Here is an 18,948-nt window from a genome sequence, read left to right as displayed (position 1 = left end):
GATGACGACCGCCACTAATTAAAAATACCACATAAAATACAATTATCTCCAGTGATATGGACGAAGCATTTTCTTTTATTCTAATATCCATATTGGGTTTTAAAGGATTAGACAATGACAACTCATTGATCATTGACTTTATTTTACGTGGACTTAGAATAAATTGTATTTGATAATCATCCCAAGTTGAAGTAAAAGAAAACATATTCAAGATAAAACAAAGGATTTGTTTTGGCTTCTTCGGTTTTGCAGTTCATCCAGGTAGCTTAGACATATCTCGATTACATATTTAAATTTGTCCTTAGAAATATTATTAAAAAAAAATACTATTAAAAAGAGTTGTACTCTACTCATGACCTCTTTATTAAGAGGTATTAATCGTTGTCAATTGAACAACCGCTTTGATCACATGAAAAAGATTATTATATATTTAGAGTTATTTAAAATCGGTGAATGTGCTGATTCAGATCTAGGATAAGTTGTGATAAAATTTCAATTTTTACCGATTCATGCTAAAGATCCCTAAAATCGGTGAGTTTTTTAATCTGGGAGCGGGTTCTGGCCGATTCCGCGTTTCCAAAACTTTTAGGGTTTAATTATTTAGAATGTCAATAGACAGGAAGCCTGGTTTTTCGGCCCAAGTTTTATAAGTTTCATTAGCCCAAGCCCATCACAGGAGTTGCCCTTATTTAATTTGGACCCACTGGCCCACAACGACAACAAACGTATTTAAACGCTGAAAGCTAACCGTTGGGATTTGTGGTGCTGGCGCTTTTCGTGTCTCTCACTCTCAAGTGCTCCAAGTCTCCAACTACCCGCATTAAAGAAGTGGAGGGAGAAGCATTAGTCAAAAGTTGGATTAACCCATTCAATTTAGAAAGCAAGAAACGAAAGATCTGTCCAAATCTTGTGAGTGAAAAAAAAGAAGATAGAAAACCAAGTCTGAAATGGCTTCGATTATTGATTTCTGCACCTGCAACCGTCATGGTAGACTCCAAAACCAACGTATAAGAAATCAAGGAAGAAAAAAATCTATACGGTGTGAGTAATTTTTTTCAAAAGTTAAATGAATTTGATCAAAGACTTCTGTCCCTGCAGACGTCATGGCGTCTGGGTTAGCAGAATTGATTAATACCATTTGCTTCTGAAAATGATGTCGCATTTAAATGGTGAATCTCCTTACTGTTTCTTTTTTAGGGTTTGGAGTTCAATCCCTACGGAGGGATCTCCTCACAATTTCATTTCAGTGTTGATTTCTCAGAATTTGAACTCACTTGGGTAAGAATCCGTCGACACGATTCTTTGATGAAAGGAGAATTTTCCAAGATTCCTGGGCACCGTTTATAACTACCAAAGAACCTTGCATTAATGGTGTATTGTTTCATTTGTCATTTTCAGCTTGAGATGCCTGGCGTGCGAAGTTGGGTGGTTACAGCCACTCTGGCCGTATGTCTGTGTTGTTCATCGCTTCTTGCTCGGGCGCAGATCACTAATCCCGCTGAAGGTAGATGGCTTTTACTAGGATTGCTGCCCATATTGTGCTCTGGATTTAGCTACATGTCATATTGTTTTGAGAATGCTAGGGTGGAAGAAACACGTGACGCAGGAAAGACACCTACAAACTGATTAGGCATAATCAGTTAGATTAAAGCTTAGATAGCATCAGTTTAGCTCCAAAATCAGTGGGTTGCAGTATTTATTGTGATTTCTGATTCGCAAGGCAGTTGCTAAACTAGAGGACTGTTGAAATATGTTGGTTTCTAGTTAAAATACCTGCATCTGTTGGTAGTGGTTTTCTGAAGCTTGAGGGCTTATTTTCAGAAACCTTTTTCTGTTACGGTTTGTCAAGTTTGAGCATAATGCTAAGTTTGCTAACATACGAAATATTCTGCAGTCACTGCACTGGGGGCCATAAAGAAAAGTTTGAAGGATCCATTGAACCATTTAAAGAATTGGAATAAGGGAGACCCATGTACATCAAATTGGACAGGCGTTTTGTGCTTCAATACAACGGCAGAAGATGGATATCTGCATGTTCAAGAACTGTACGCTTTCCATAATTCCTACCTACCTGCTTATTTCGTGGAACTTATAGGCATGAGTTCACTTAGATTTTGATTATGAAGGCTTCTCTTTTTCATTTTCATTCTTTTTGATTTTCAGTTTTGCCTCCTCCCAAAGGTATAATAAGATTAAATTGCTTTGAGGTTGTGGGAAATTTATGTTTGATTGAAGTTTGCTTTATTTTTTATCTAGAAAAAACAGATAGGAGTGTCATTTAAGATGAAACAGTCACCCTATTCAAAAGAAAGGTACAATCCTCCAAACTGGAAAATCTTTTACTATAGCAGCCAGGTAAATCCTTCAAAGGTACTCGACAGCCTAGATTCCAGAAAAACCGTCCCATGCAAGCCTTATTTTGATCTAGACTTTAAAGTCAACCTAACTTTCTTAACAAAGGCATGTGATATCTTGTTTTACTGTGTTACCAGTTTGATTGATGAAGACACTTCTGCTAGTTTTCCATCTCAGGGTGTGTCTCTTGTCAGAGGATGTGAGAGTAAGATGAACATTATTCTGGCAGATTCATATATCCTCTTTGAGGTTTCTATGATTTGCCAATTCTTTGGAGAGACTGAACACAAATTTCTAGAGTGCTGTACTGTATCCAATAAATTTTGTCAAGTAGGGTTCAACTTTGGAACTGGATATTTTCTGGTATAGTGCTGCATTAAAGGATTTTTACAAAATTAGGCATTTTGAAATGTTCTTACATACTCAAGTTTGTTGCCCCTCAAAGAAATGCTTCTTGAATTTGAAGAAAAACTCACATAATGTAAGAAAATACTTGAGGTGGCAGAATATGTTATATGCATATAGAAAATAGAATCTTCTACATCCTGAAAATTTTGAGAACTGTGCAGAATGATATGGTAAATAAGTAGCCGGGATGTCACTGAAATTTCAAATATGGTGATTAGGTTCCATTACTGAATGAACTATGACTGGCTACCTCTCGTAATGCATGGGTGATGTTTATATTTTGTTTCTAAGGCGGATGCTTTAATTTGTCTCTGTGGATAAGGGGGACAGTAATTGATTATTCATTTATCTCGGTGAGCTTTTACTTGATGTAATCATATTTCTTCTATATCAGAGTAAGAACCTATTTCAAAAGTTGAATTTTGAGCTTATGGTTTGGGATGCTTTGTAAAATTGTTGTTACAGTTCTTGATATAACGTAGGCAGGCAAAGAGGATTAGCTCTAATCTTAACAGTGGATAAATCATGGAAACCTAGTTCTGTTTTCTAGTTGAATTCTTAACTAATGTCTAATATGCTATATTTGACTGCATGTAGACTTTGGTTAGAGTGCTGAAACATGTTTTGACCCCTCATGTTCTGATGGAATTAGCAAGAAGAGCATGTGCATACTAGTTTTATGTCAAGTTTAGAACTTTCAAAGTCAGTGATTTGTTAAACTTACAGCCAATAACTGTGTTTAAGTATTCACAAATCTTTGAAAGAAAGAGAATTTTCCTAGGGGATGAGAAATATATTCTATTTTCTCTGCATAGAAATCAACTGTGCTTGATTGTGGCATACATATCATCCAGATTCAATCTTTGATATTTTCCATGCTAACAAGTGATTGCATGTATGCAGCGTAACTTCAAAAATTGGGAAAGTTCTCCTTTAAGAATAGATTGTTTATTTATTTGTACTGTAACTTCTCTTTTCCAATAAAGCATATTCGAACTATTAAATATTGCTATTGTCGCTCATTTGTTCTTATTTGTTTATTTGTTTTGCAGACAACTTTTAAATATGAATCTTTCTGGAACATTAGCACCTGAGCTTGGTCAATTGTCATACATGGAAATTTTGTGAGGCACAATGCATCTTAAACCATAATCTGCAAAATAGCTAGTTTCAACTTTGACATTGTGGATATATGTATTTGCACATGGTTGTTGATCTGCATCATAGTTCAAAATCTCATATCAGTAGGCCATTTCGGTCAGAATGAAAAGAGTGAAAAGAGTGAAAAGAGTGAAGTACCAAATTTTTGCCAAGGCAGGTATTTTTCCCATGAATTTTGCTTGGACATTTTGCGAACAAATTTCCAAAATGACCAAAATTTCAACAAAACAGTGCATTTTGTTCACCAAAATGAGCAAGATTTTGACCAAATTAGTAAAGTTTCATCAAAACACTGCTGATTTTGGTTTCACTCCTGCATCATCTTGAAAGTACCAATATTAGTGAAATTTCAGTGAGTTTTTGAACTATGCTCTGCATACTTGTTTATTTCAAAACTGCTGATTTTCTTATTGTACTAATCAGTTTTCTATTTCTTTTGGTTTTGGAAGAGACTTTATGTGGAACCAAATTGGTGGGAGCATACCAAAGGAGATTGGCAATATCAAAACACTGATACTCCTGTAGGTTAAATAAGTTCTCTTTTATATGTGGTTAGACTTTCTGGTATGTTACTACTATTTGAATTGTGAATGCTTATCCAGTCCTTCAGAACTTGAATTTATATATGAAAATCTAAGTTATTAATTTATCCATAGAGATACCTAACTTTGGGGTTAAGCCAAGCTGTGTGAGTTTTGACCAGTTTTTTTTGTCCAAGTATGGCAAATATACTGGGATGATCCAGGGCCAAAGCTCAATACAGATTACTAGATTAGGCCGATCGAAGCATGAAGTCGAGGAGACCAGCTAATCAACATCACAGCCATATAATTGTCATTAAACATCAGCAGATATGAGTAATACCAGGCTATTCATTGGATTTTACATTTGGTATTCATGATGACTTCTGACAGAAAATATGGGTGGATCAATGTGATAGAGCACATTTAAGATAAAGATTTCAGTGCTGACTAAGGTTTACATGGGCCAGCTGAAATTGGTTGAACTGGCTGAAACCAGGGTACCTGATACTTTTTGGGTAAATTTTGACGTGTGATGGACTGGTCAAAACTACCAAAACTTGTTGAAAGAAGTCATAACTACTGAAACTGGGATTGTTGAAATTAGAAAAAACTTGGTATTTTTACTGGTTAAAACTATCAAATTTCGGAAATATCTTGTTGAAACCAGTAAGAATCTTGGAATTTTGCCAACTCCCTTAAGGTTTCGTCTTGGTTCCCTGTGAAACCAAGGTTTGTTTCAGTGAAGGACACAACAGCATTACTCTGGTCAACTTTAGCCCCCAAAAAGTAGGGGAAATGACTTAAAAGTAGGTTTAGATTGGCAGGAATTTACAGAAATGCCATTAAATTCCTGAAACTGAAATGGAATTCATGTAATTTTATAATCTTCAAATCTCTTTTCTGACCTTGTACCATCCTCCTTTCAGGCTTAGACTTATCCCTTGAGCTATTCATGGAATCCTTTCACATGAACAAACGGTCTAGGACGTAAAAGACTTATTCTGATCTGAATTGCGTGGTTCAGCTTGATAGCAGCCAATCTTTAAGAGAAGATCAGTGATTTCGGCTATAATTGGCTGGATCAATCCTGGCTGATTCTTCCATCTTAATGTCAACAAAATAATGATTCTTTAAATATTCTTAACATGCCCGTCCAAGTTCACAATGTGGCAAGAGAAGTGTCACCATGTGACAAAATCATGACACTTGGTTGTTACATTTAATTTTTTTGCGCAGATTTGCTGTACGTATCTTTTATGGGCTGAGGTTTCCTGTTTTACACACAATACATTCCACATGCAGATTTGTTAGTGTTGAAATTTTGGGACTGGTAGACTCTAAGGTTAGGTCACACATCAAGTCCAGCCAGAACTGAGTTTCCCAATTGGCAAAACAAAGCATTAGAAAATATTGGGTTTCCGAATGGTGCATGATGGACATATATGGGAATACAGGCTGAACTTGAGGTTGCATTTTGACACATGGTCAACCCAAATAATTTCCCAATTATCCGTAGGAGTTAGGACTGAATTGCCATCACCATTTTGTGTGGCACAAGCAGATGTGCAGAGCAGGAAACCTTTCACCATTTTTATTATGTGTTAACTGGTTTATGATAAGACTTAGTTCCTCAATAATATAATTTATTGCTTTGATTTTCTTCTCCGGACTTCACACGTGGTTGGCAGAAAAAAGTGAAAAAAGAAATGAAACTCCTGGTCTTGAATTCTCATATTTGATCTGCTACTGCATTTTTTTTTTGCAGGCTTTTGAATGGAAACCAATTAACGGGACCTCTGCCTGACGAGCTTGGTTATCTTCCTCAATTGGACAGAATACAAATAGACCAGAATCAAATATCAGGACCATTGCCTAAATCTTTTGCTTACTTGAACAAAACAAGGCACTTGTCAGTGGTTTTACGCTGTAACTTTAATTTTATATCACTATTTTAGTTACCTAATCTCTCTTTTCCATTATGATGATTTCTGGTGTCTCATGCAGCCACATGAACAATAATTCAATTAGTGGACAAATCCCCTCTGAGCTTCACAGATTGCCAAGTCTCGTTCACTTGTAAATTTTATGCTTCTCCTCATTTGTCACTTCAAGTTCTTCATTCTCTTTTTATCATTAGAAGTCTTAAGACTGGGTCCCTTAGTCTTAACTCTCTTGCTATCAACTTAATCTTGTGCAGCCTTCTTGATAACAACAACTTATCGGGATATCTTCCAGCAGAGTTCTCTGAACTGCCAAACTTGCTTATTATGTATGAACCTTATTTTCTATAATTCCTTGAACATTCTAGACTCATTTTTTATTTTTCTTTGCTTGCAATTTTAGACAACTATTGACTGTTTTTTGGTTATTATTCTCATTTTTCTAAACTGAAAGCAAGTTGCCAGCAGTGAGAAGTGTAGTAAGTCTTGTAGAGAATCAACACTGTAAAGATATCTCAAAATTTATTTATTTTCAATATTTGTTGAAATACTGGGATTTCTATCTTGGGAAATATGCCACTATAAGAAATCATGGTTAGCTCTTGATATGCCAGGAAATGTAGCAATATTTTTGTTTTGATATTGTTTGCTCTGCATTAATTTTGCAATAAAGGCTATAAAATATTTGTTCATCTTATTTTACTATCTTATTGTACATCAATATTTTGCATTTTCTGACATTATAATAAGGATTGAGCTACAATTGTATTTACACATCTCCTTCATTTATCAATAATGTGAGACATTAAATACCATGCCTTAAGAGGAAGATAAAGTAACTCTCTTTTTTATCAATCAAAACAAGATGCTACTCATGGGTAGGAAATAGAATTTCCTCTATTAAAAAACAAAAATTGAAGAAGCTCTGCGGCACCCATGTTCCCAGGGATCTGAGTTGTCAGCTTTCTACCCTGCTCTATCGGCAGGCCCATTCTTTTGCAGACATTATGCTGTATGATGAAATTTTAAATTTGCTTCATTGTTCAGATGCATGATTACTCTTCTGGATAAGTTTCATGACTTCCTTCTGTAATATATCTAATAATCTTGTGCAGTCAACTTGACAACAACCATTTTCCTGGGGCCACAATTCCAGCTTCTTACCGTAACATGACAAAACTGTTGAAAATGTAAGTGTTTTTTTCAATGCCTTGTAATTTTGGTTTTATATATATATATATATATATATATATATATATATATATATATATATATATATATATATATATATATATATATATATTTGCTTTAGTTGAAACATTTAAGATAGGTCAGGCTCTTGAACTTACATATTCACAGAGAATAAGATTTAGAGATTTTTTCTGTTAATACAAAAAATTTGTTTCTCCTACCTACTTTTCAGTGACCAAGCCAAAATATGTTGAACATATCCCCAGATTTTTTTTCTTTACCCTGAATTTACAATGGACTGGATATGGATTTTTCCTATGATCTGCTTACTCAGTCAACTCTGTTTTTGTGTTATGGATTGTAACACGATGTCATGGCTTTCAGATCACACATTAGACAAACACAGCACTTATCTTAAACTAATGGAGTTTTGCCTTTATACTGACCATTATCTCTCATACGAAGTTATGGATGCTTTATATGCATTTGGAATGGGACAGAAAAATGTGCATATTCCTCTCATGTCGCCGAAACCAAGCTTTCAGGTTGTGGTGGAAGTTTTTAATTTTTACCAATTGAGTTTTCAGGAGTCTCAGGAACTGCAGCTTGCAAGGACCAATTCCAGACCTAAGCAGTATACCAAACCTTGGCTATTTGTAAGTTCACTGGTATCATTGTTGGTTTATTTTTTTATGTTAAATTATAGATGCAAAATTTTGTTTCTAGGGGTAAGTTGTGGTTCATGTTCACCATATTCACGTATTCATATCATGCTTTAGTTCTAATGGGTGAATTTGTTCTGCTGGTGCCAAGCACATTTCAGAGATCTCGCCTTCAACCAACTTAATGGCTCTATACCATCAAATAGGCTTTCCAACAATATTACCACCATGTAAGTATGATTTCCTCTCATGAAAAATATGATCCATCTTGCAACTTTTAAAGTCAAGATTGGAACCAAGCAAAGACCCATATGACTTGAACATCCATCAAAAGATAAAGTAACTTTCCCATTGGTAACCCTTTTGGTGAACTGCTACCTTTCTAATAATCCATTGGTATACAAAGTGCCCCTAATTTGAAGGAGTCTTTTTTCAACAATGACACCACTAAGATTTCCTTGACTTAAATACAAACAAGAAATTATATGGATAATTTGTGCAGTGATCTGTCACACAACAATCTTCATGGACCTATTCCTAGTAACTTTTCGGGTCTGCCTCATCTCCAGATATTGTGAGTATACTTCATATCTTCTTTTCTTTTATTTAGTCTAGTAATATTTGTTGACATCATTTACAGCTCATAGTTCAAATAGCTTATTTATCTGTGTTTATTTAGTAACTCATTTCTTATTGCAGGTCATTAGAAAATAACTCATTGAATGGTTCTGTTTCATCCACTATCTGGCAAAATGGGAATTCCAGTCATACTGAAACACTTACTTTGTAAGACTTCTATACCACAAAGCACACTTCCCTTTCTCTACCGCTGCCTTTTCTCTTCTCTTTGATGTTAATGTCTTTTGTATATTACCAAGAATCAAGGTCCCATGTGTTACACAATCATGTATTAACACTTGATGTTGACTAGAACTCTTGCTGAAACTTGGTATTTGCATTTCTTTTTCCAGGGATTTCCAGAATAACGAACTGACAAATATTTCTGGCAGTCTTGATGTCCCTCCAAATGTCACCATCAGGTTGGTGTCTGAATTTGCGACTGGATTTATTATCTGCATGACTCAATCTTCTTTATGTTGCGATTAAACTGTAATTCACTTTGAGCCAAGCATCTTCAAAGCTGCTTACTAAATCCTAAGTAACAATAATCTGGGCTTTGTAGCAGACCCAAAACAGCTTAGAACAGTACTGAAAATAATGGAGTAAAAAAGAAAAAAATGAGAACTGATTAGAAACAAAACCCTTGCTCAGTTGAACTGTAAATCACTTTGTTCCATGCATCTTAAGAGCGGCTTCCTAATTGACAGTCATCTGGGCTTTGTAGCAGAACCAGAGCAGGTTAGAGCGGTGCTTCAAAATAAGCGAGTAAAAATTAAAAAGAAAGAGAATCAGTTTGCGGTACTACGTGGATGTTTTTCAAAGAGCAGGGAAGCATGGTATTAAATAGATAATGAATCCTTTAGATTCATCAACAAATACATCCTACACTAATATAGGAACCCCCATCCAGTACAACTGGATTACACTCCTTAAGTTTCACCGTGGATGCTAAACATCACCAAGAATGCCTAAGCATACTTAATTGTCATTGCATGTACCAAACATCACCATACATAACTATATCGTAACACTCTTCTGGTGGAACATAGACATCAATCCATGCTATAGTTGTCTTGGCGTCTAGGCAATGGGGGGGGGGGGGACAAGGGGGGGGGGGAGAAAATCAACCAGACATAGCACCTAGGCTACAAGGCGACGACACCTGGGTCCCTAGCACTACCAAAGTGCCTAGACAGCGAGGTGGCTCCTTGACAAGTATGATCCATGCCCAACTTGGAATAACCTATGAGGAAAGCTAGACGAAAAATGCCTTGCTAAACATATCACCAAGTTGACTTTTAGATTCGATAAAAGCCATAGTAATATCAATGGAACAAAATTTCTTCGAAACAAGCAAAATTTTCCATTTTGGAAATGTCAAAACGAAACTTGTGGATACCGAAATGAAATCATAGGTTTTCATCGAAACCTGAGAAATTTTGTCAGAATTGCTTGAAACATGCAGAACCTGGTCGAAACCATTCAACCAAGTGGTTTTTTTCACTTAAAGTCATGAGTTTTGATTGAAACTTTGGGAATTGCACAGTTTCGAATGAAACCCAAGCAGAACCTTAAGTTTCAACCCTTTGTTTTCTCTTTTATTTAGACCTTTGTGAGCCCATTTTAGGTGATTTGAAGCCATTTTCTTCCTTCCTTTGGGCATTGTTTGTTTGCAATTGTGGGGTGGGAAAAAAGAAGGTGGAAAAAATAAACATGTGGGATCCATATATAGTGGGGTGGGGGAACATGAAAGAAAATGAAAAGATTTTGTGGAAAAGATTCAAATGTGGGTACCACTTTGTTGTTTTTCACACTTTTTAACAAAATTTCACCTATTTGGTGGGATTTTGAAAAGGGATGGGGTGGAAAGTTAGCATGCCACCTCAGCAAACAAGCTTCCTTAAATTAAGGAAGTTTGTCTGCCAACTTTCCCAACCCAGTGAACCAATCAAGCCATACTTTGGGATTGTTCAAACAAATGGTGCCTTAGTGATTTCTATAGTTCTTGGTGGCTATTTTAAGGTTTTTTACAAGGCAATCGAAATTTTTCCAAATTTTTATTTTTCTTGTTTCATGCCCAAATAGTGTTGGAAACTTTCATTCACAGATTATGTTAGGCAAGGCATTTACAAATTAAAAAGCTTTGGGTAGAAAGTGATTCAAAAGCTGTGGTGACTTTAATACAGCAGAAGAAAATACCTTGGTATATCTTTCATATGTGGAGAGAGTTATAAGAATATTTGTTGACTATAGATCGGAAGATTTCACATTGCTATCGTGAAACTAATACAGTGGCAAATTTTTTGGCAAATTCGGCAGCTAGGACAGGAACTTCTGATATTAACATTCCTTGGTCAACTTCAATCCTTAATGAACTTGATGTGGATGCCTCTAGACGTCCTAGATTTCGTTTGATAAGTTAGTGATTTTCTAATCTGAGCAGAAACCAGTGAGGAAGGGTGTATTGGGGGCAACAGTTGTTATGGGTAAGGGAGGTTGGTTCCTTATACGGTATTAATTGATGAATTTTTAATATTTCTTCTTCGCTTAATATAATGATCCTTTTAGCAAAAAAAAAGTGTTGGATTCTTTGGAATTTAATATATGTTGTCCCTAGTAGCTGGATCTACAAATGTATGTTGTTAGATTTAATTTTTGAACTGTGTTGCTATTTCTTTATTTTTCTGATTTCAAAAAGTACCTACAAAATTATATTTTTCAAAATAACTTACATATACATGATGTAGGCTTTGTTTTGATGTCTGCGAGACACCATCACTCAATCTACGTTATGATGGTGTCCAAGTTAATTTTAGGTTGCCTAATTTTGATTTCATGTATTTAATAGTTACTAATAATTAATATTTTAATTAGCAAAAAAATTCCCAAAGTTTGGGAACATTTTAGGTTATAAGTAATGTGTCTTTAGGCTAAAAATTAGTTACTTTGTATTTGAAGTTTTGAACTTAGAAGTTATATATTGAATGTTATGTTTATAGTGTATTTATCAGAAGCCTTTCTATATATTTATGACTTTGAATGGCAAATCTACATTGATTTTTTTTTTAAAGCAAAATGCATGTGTTTGTGTTCTTTTTTGCTCTAATTAGTTTATATGCAGAGTCCCACCCCCAAAATAATCCCTAAAACCTGTCAAAACTTGCAGGAAAAGAGTCCCAAGTTCTACGAAGTTTCCTAGGTTTCAACTTAAATTTTCCATTTTCACATGGTCAAAACCTGAGTTTCTCTTAAATTTTGTTCTATGGTAATATCACAACATTGAATCTCTGAAATGGCCTGTGAATTGGCAATTCTCTTTTCAGCATTAACACAATAACACTACGATAATTCAGATGTATCATGGGGTTTTTCATTTGATGAATTTGAAATTGGTTGTTGTTTTCTTACTCCAGTGACCAATGTATCTGGTCTTGGTCCCATCTTTGGGCATGGAAGCCTATGTATCTCTTTGCTTTCAAATCCATTCTTTGTTGATTTTCTTTTAAATGCTATATATTGGAAGGTTCTGACTGCAGTAGTTTTCTATATGATTTTCAGTCTTAAAGGGAATCCTGTATGCGTGTCTACAAATCAAGTCACCTTAGCCCAGTTTTGTGCATCTATAAGTGGTGTCAACCATACAGACACAAATTCAGCAAACAACACGGCAGATTGTCGTGTTCAATCGTGTCCTGAAAATGAAGGATATGAATATGTTCCTGCAGCTCCTTTACCATGTTCCTGTGCAGCACCACTTTGGGTTGGATATCGGTTAAAAAGTCCTGGGTTCACAGATTTCCGTCCATATGAGATTATGTTTAACCATTACTTGTCCTCAGGCCTTGAATTGGCTCTTTATCAGCTGGCCATTGATACTTTTATCTGGGAAGAAGGCCCTCGACTCAAGATGTACGTGAAGTTGTTTCCTGTTAATTATACATTTAACACCAGCGAGATCAAGAGAATCAAGGGCATGTTCACAGGTTGGAAAATTCCTGACAGTGATATATTTGGACCATATGAACTTCTCAACTTCACTCTCTTGGGACCTTATAAGAATGGTACGTAAGCTGATAAACAAGAAATAGGCTTAAGTAATTGATTTTGTGTCTCGCTTCCTAGGGGTAAATTTGGTGACTGGCTTTACTTGAAGTAAATAGGACTTTAGTAGGTAGCACAAATCCTCCGGTTCTGTAAAAATTGGCTAGCACTCGCGTGACAGTAAACCTGGACCTTGTGCAGAACATATCCATTCATCGTTCCTACCGAGGAGAACCCTAGGTCTAGAATGTTCCTGTTTGGTTAGTACTGAGCGTTTGAGCCCCTGTCCTTTTTCCTTTCCTGGAGTTTGTCAGACTTATCTTGTCATCCAAAAGCCAGTGTGCTCTCTCTCCTTTGCGGGAACTCCATTAGGCCTTTGGACCCAGTGCCTACAGACTCCAATGGTCATGGTGTCTACATAAAAAGTCTTATCTTGAAGTATCATTAAGATTCTTGGCTAAAGTTTGATCAAAACTTTAATCTTGTGATAGTATGATGTGATTGAGCATGATAATTTAGCATCTGGTCAATGATTGTTTCCCTTCTGTGACAGTGAATGTTGCTAGCCCTAGCTCTGGGCTAAGCAAGGGTGCGCTGGTCGGAATTATATTAGGGGCCATTGCATGTGCTGCTACATTAGCTGCAATTATTCTTCTCCTTATAATGAGAAGAGCTATGAGAAACCAGCAGGCATTGACAAGAAAACGCCAATGTGAGTATCTCCATAAAGATTTATAAGTTCATCTCAAATGTTTTGATTTTTTAATTGTGGTATCTATCCTATTAAGGTGATCATGGATCTTGGAATAGATAATAAATTGGCTTTTGTATTGCTAAATTAAAAGATTTTGCCTTTGGGTGGAGTGTTGTGTGTTGATACATTGTAATCACCTGTGCTTAATAGCTTGAGCTTTTGGACAAACAGTTGTAACAACATATTGAAGTCAGTAGGTTGGGTGTTTAATCGCTGGTAACTATGAGGGGTTTGTGTTGTTTTTCGTTGGACCTTCGGTGCCACATGATGATTTCTCCATGTGATGGCTTCACATGCAAAGCCATGTATGTATAAGCCTGCAACATGAGGGGTGTTGTGTATTGATACATTGCCGTGGCCCCACCTTAACAGCTCGAGCTTTTGGGATAAGTATAACGTAACATGGAGTATGGATACAGTTTAGGACTTGGTGATACCCATTATCTTCGCTTATGAGGTAATGAGTTTAGTGAATGTTTAGCAAATCCAATATTTCCATTCAATAGCATTTATTTTGTATTTTTTATTAAAAAAAAGAAGCTTTATATTGACTATTATACCCTTAATTTTGTGGCATACACATAATAAGCCCCCAAGGGACAAAAGTTATTCCAGAAGTACTCCCTGCTGCACTTAACTCTTCACACCCTCTAGCCGAAGCATAAATATCACCCATGCCTGGCTTGGAACAACCTTGAAGGAATTTACTTCTAAAGAAGGTTCTGGTAAACAAATCACCAAGCTGAAGTAAGGGCTACAACAATGTATATAAACACACAGCTCCGCCTTCTACAAATGTAGACCCATTCATTCTAATAAACCCTGTTCTTGGGGACACCAAGGGAGAGAAAGGTTGAGAAAAACCGCACAATATGTTTCCCCACTCTTACTGGAAAGCAAACATCCAATCTCTTGGATCTAATACCATGCTACACTTTCAGATCTCAAACATGGTACCTACTGATCCTTCAATCATCTATACCCTAGTAGAACCTTCAACTTGAGGGTTAATTTGACATAATTTAATGCTTTCAAGAATCTAGATTTTATTTTGTAAAACTTACTCTTCTCTAAAACCAAAAATTCTGGGATATTTAGATCTGAACTCTTGCTTTCCTACATCAGTTCACAAAGACGTTAATCTGTGCAGTTGCTATTAGTTTCCATCACTTGGTCCCTGGAGGCCTGGACAATGGGAACCAATAGTGGAATCCATAACTGTAGGTGTTGCTTGTGTTATAACTTTTATTTTACATAGATGACTCATTATCTAGTTATTCTTTATTTGTATACTTCTTGCAGCATCAAGGGCTCGAATCAAAATTGATGGTGTGAAAGGATTCAGTTTTGAAGAAATGGCACTGGCTACAAACAATTTCAGCAGTTCCACACAAATTGGTCAAGGAGGTTATGGGAAGGTCTATAAAGGTATTCTTGCTGATGGTACAATTGTGGCAATAAAGCGGGCACAAGAGGGATCTTTACAGGGTGAGAAGGAGTTCCTCACTGAAATAGAACTTTTGTCAAGATTACACCATCGGAATCTTGTCTCTTTGCTTGGTTATTGTGATGAAGAAAGTGAACAGGTGGTTCCCTCGCATCCTCTATTCTTAACTTTATAATGTTATCAGTTGAGAACTTGAGACTCGATCATATTCACTCACAATCCTGACAGCTTGAAAAATGGCATTATTATATTCAAATGAGCTACAATTTCCCTTTGTGGTTTCATTCTTGATCCTATTCACTCACAATCTAAGCTATTGTTCAAGTTTGACTTCTTTTTTTGGGGGGGTTGTGCATGCAGATGCTGGTGTATGAGTTCATGGAAAATGGCACACTGAGAGATCATATTTCTGGTAAACCTTCTCATATTTGAGTTTTTGCAGTGCTGCTGGTATCATTCTGCTATGCTTTCTCATCATTTTTTGTTCTGAGATGACATTGGCATCTACAAATAACTCAATCTGATGAAATCATAGAGGGGGAATAATTCGTCCCATATATTATACCCCTTTTAAGAGACATTTACTTCACCAGAAAGTTGGTTCTTTTCCACTTTTATGTTCAATATTCTTTTTTTTTTCTTTTTCTGTTTCTGTGGTTGGGGGATTGATTTTCCTTCCCTTTGGTTCATTATAAAGAAAAAGGAAAAGTTCTACTTAACTATGGGAGTTAGAGCCCTCTTTGGTAATTGTTTCTGATATCTGGAGTGGTGAGATGGATGAATCAGAGTCCATTAAGAAGAAGGGGATGTTCTAAACAAACCGCATTTTTAGTCTTATTGTCCGAATCAGCCACACAGTCCGGTTTTTTGAACCTCTGATTCGGCAGGCTTACTCAAAGTCACTAGGTTTCAGATAATAGAGATTACAAATTAATTAGTGCCATCAAGATCAGCACTAAATAAGTTCTTAGTTAAGATTAGGAGTTACACGCCATGTGTTTATATACTTGCTCTAAACAAATCTTTATGTTGTACCACAGCTAAATCCACTGAACCTCTGAGTTTCTCCACAAGGTTACGTGTTGCACTGGGGTCAGCAAGGGGCATTCTCTACCTCCATACAGAAGTAACCCCGCCAGTATTTCACCGAGATATTAAATCCACCAACATACTGTTGGACTCCAAATTTACTGCAAAGGTTGCTGATTTTGGACTTTCAAAACTTGCACCAGTGCCGGATATTGAAGGAATACATGGTCATGTATCCACAGTTGTAAAGGGCACCCCGGTAAGCATTTTATTCACATATTTAGCATATTGCTGAATGGTGTCCAAGTTAAATTTGAAGCCTGCAATTGCTTTGTACCACCTTTTCTGTCAATACTGATATTCAGAGGTCAACTTTAGAATTGGCTTTCTGTCTTCTGGTTCCATTCAATGCTCATGTCCAACAAACCAGAGGATATTCCATAGGTTTGGGCGTCACATTCTAATCAAAGCTTAATGTTATTGATCAAGGCACTCAACTCAACAAAGCCTTTAAAGAACTCAATTCCTTGAAAGCGCTGCCATAGTTGAAGTTTAAATGTTTTCCTGAAAGTGGAAAAAATTCGTGATCATGTGGAAAATGAAAATTCCTTTCAGCTTAAGTTCTTCATTTAGATTAAGCTTTCAAATTCAGAAAATACATGAACTTGAAAATCAAATTTTGTTGAACTAATGATGCCAATTCAATGAAACTTGCATGCTTCTTCTTTGCAGGGCTACCTGGATCCAGAATACTTCCTAACTCATAAATTGACGGATAAGAGTGATGTTTATAGCCTCGGGGTCGTATATCTAGAACTCTTGACAGGAATGCAGCCAATCTCACATGGTAAAAACATTGTTCGAGAGGTACTTCCTTATACCATGTCCTCTTAATTGAAGGTGAATCTTAAGCTGAAGTATGTTAGACAGCTAGTGTATATGAAAGAAACGTCACAAAATATGTTTATTGCTTCAACGTATATGTTGGAGTTCTATGCCTTGTGGTTGGGATCTTATGGGAAAACCCAAAAATGGTGGTGGCATATAAGACATCCTACAGGGTGGGGATGGTGCTATAGTAATCTGAGTCTGATGGGGGGGGGGGGGGGTGTGCCCATGTCAATTTTCAAAATTATGTTCACAGCCTAGGATTGTGCAAAATTTACGCTGTAAATATTAAGTCTATTCAGGTTTTTTACGGCTGCTGAACCAAACCTTTTTCTGAATATGTTTAGTGGATTAAGGCTTGTTTATTGTTTTACTCCTCACTCCCAGGTGAACATGGCATACCAGTCGGGTATGATTGCCTCAGTCATGGATGAACGCATGGGATCTTATCCTTTTGAATGTATTGAGAGATTTGGAAAATTGGCTCTCAAGTGTTGCCTAGATGAAACTGAAGCTCGACCTTCGATGGCAGAGGTGGTCAGGGAAATTGAGGACATAATTCCTATGATATTGGAGTCTGATGCCATTGCAACTGGATCTACAGGCTCTAACTCCCAGAAGAAGGTGACTCCACCATCATCGCCAAAAACAGAAATGAAGAACCCTTACGTGTCATCAGACATTTATGGCAGCGACCTGGTCAGTGGAGTAGTCCCAACCATTGCACCTAGGTGACCCGCAGGGGATTTTGAAGGAATGTCGTGTGATTTTTGAGGTTGATGTCCTACTCCTATCACGGAATAAAACTAAGTATTCCTATTCTGTGTTATCTTTATTGTATATGTAAAGCCTCAGTTGATATTTGCAGAATTTCTTCCCTTATTAATGATTAGCAGATGTAATGAACTGGGTTTACTTTTCACTTGTGATGGCAAAAGGCTAGAAAATTTATGGCTCGGTTCACTGTACGATTTGTCAATTTTAATGACTTCTTATGAATCATGTATCTTTTCCACCACAAAGACAAAAAAAAGTATGAATCATGTATGGTAAATGGCTAATGAGTTGTGACATCCAGAAGATCTGGGTACAAATTTGAAAGAAACAGAAGCAAAGGGAGCTTTGGGTTTCAAGATATCTCGATCCTGTTGGGGCTTATGCCTTTTATATTATACAGATTCTGACCCTACAGCTGATTCATTTCCTGATTTGGTTAATAAAATCTTCATTTTTCCTTTGCCCACGAAAAAGATAGACATCTACAGGAGATTCATTTCGTTAATAAAATCTTCATTTTTCCTCTGCCCACCGAAAAGATAAGACATCTACAGGAGATTCATTTCCAGATTTAGTTCATAAAATCTTCATTTTTTCTCCGCCCACAAAAAAGATATTCTAAACATGATGACCTATTTTGATAAAACTTATAAAAGCCTCTAAAACATGGCCTAAAATTTTGGACAAGTGGTCACCTGGACCTCATGCTTGCGTAATTTTTTTTTTGTTTGGGTGTTTAATGAATATTAAAAAAGAAGCAACAAAAAAATGAAGTTAGAAGAATAAAACTTCCAAACATAAAAGTTCTATAAGTCAAATCATAATTTTGCAAGTCATATAAATAAGCCCTCTCTCAAATTTGAACAAAAAAAAAGTTGCTTGCAGAGATGGCGCCATTTTCCAACAAATTAGCTCTAGGTTCAAGGCTTTTATATAAAAGAGCAACAATCTGAATGATACAACCTTCATCACATAAAAACCAAAAGAAAGGATCAGAAGACTACAAAGCAGGTCACATAGATCTAGATAACAATATGCAAGCTTTAGGAAAGAGAGTGATATGATACACTTACTTGATAACATCTTGCAGCACTCCCTGCTTCAGCTGTGTTAGTTGCTAGGGAAATTAAAGGAGAGAAGTGAAAATTTT

The 18,948-nt window shown here is 36.3% G+C and overlaps 1 protein-coding gene across 1 annotated transcript; it reads left to right on the top strand.

Moving 5' to 3' along the window:
• Window positions 1-861: 861 nt before the first annotated feature.
• LOC149026530 (Leucine-rich repeat protein kinase family protein) lies at window positions 862-18,080 on the top strand. Its single transcript, XM_089153945.1, has 22 exons — window positions 862-1,041; window positions 1,198-1,278; window positions 1,399-1,504; window positions 1,895-2,045; window positions 3,816-3,887; window positions 4,374-4,445; window positions 6,214-6,357; window positions 6,453-6,524; window positions 6,646-6,717; window positions 7,504-7,578; window positions 8,167-8,235; window positions 8,403-8,471; window positions 8,744-8,815; window positions 8,941-9,027; window positions 9,213-9,281; window positions 12,421-12,923; window positions 13,457-13,615; window positions 14,960-15,243; window positions 15,465-15,516; window positions 16,145-16,392; window positions 16,866-17,000; window positions 17,409-18,080. The coding sequence occupies exons 3-22, from the start codon at window positions 1,405-1,407 to the stop codon at window positions 17,754-17,756; spliced, it is 2,853 nt and encodes a 950-aa protein (XP_089010071.1). The 5' UTR covers window positions 862-1,041; window positions 1,198-1,278; window positions 1,399-1,404; the 3' UTR covers window positions 17,757-18,080.
• Window positions 18,081-18,948: the final 868 nt, after the last annotated feature.

Source organism: Hakea prostrata, chromosome 1 (assembly GCF_041222555.1).
Source record: "Hakea prostrata isolate BN-2017 chromosome 1, UWA_Hpros_2, whole genome shotgun sequence".
NCBI classification, from domain to species: Eukaryota; Viridiplantae; Streptophyta; class Magnoliopsida; order Proteales; family Proteaceae; genus Hakea; species Hakea prostrata.
This window is presented reverse-complemented; position numbering and strand designations above follow the sequence as displayed.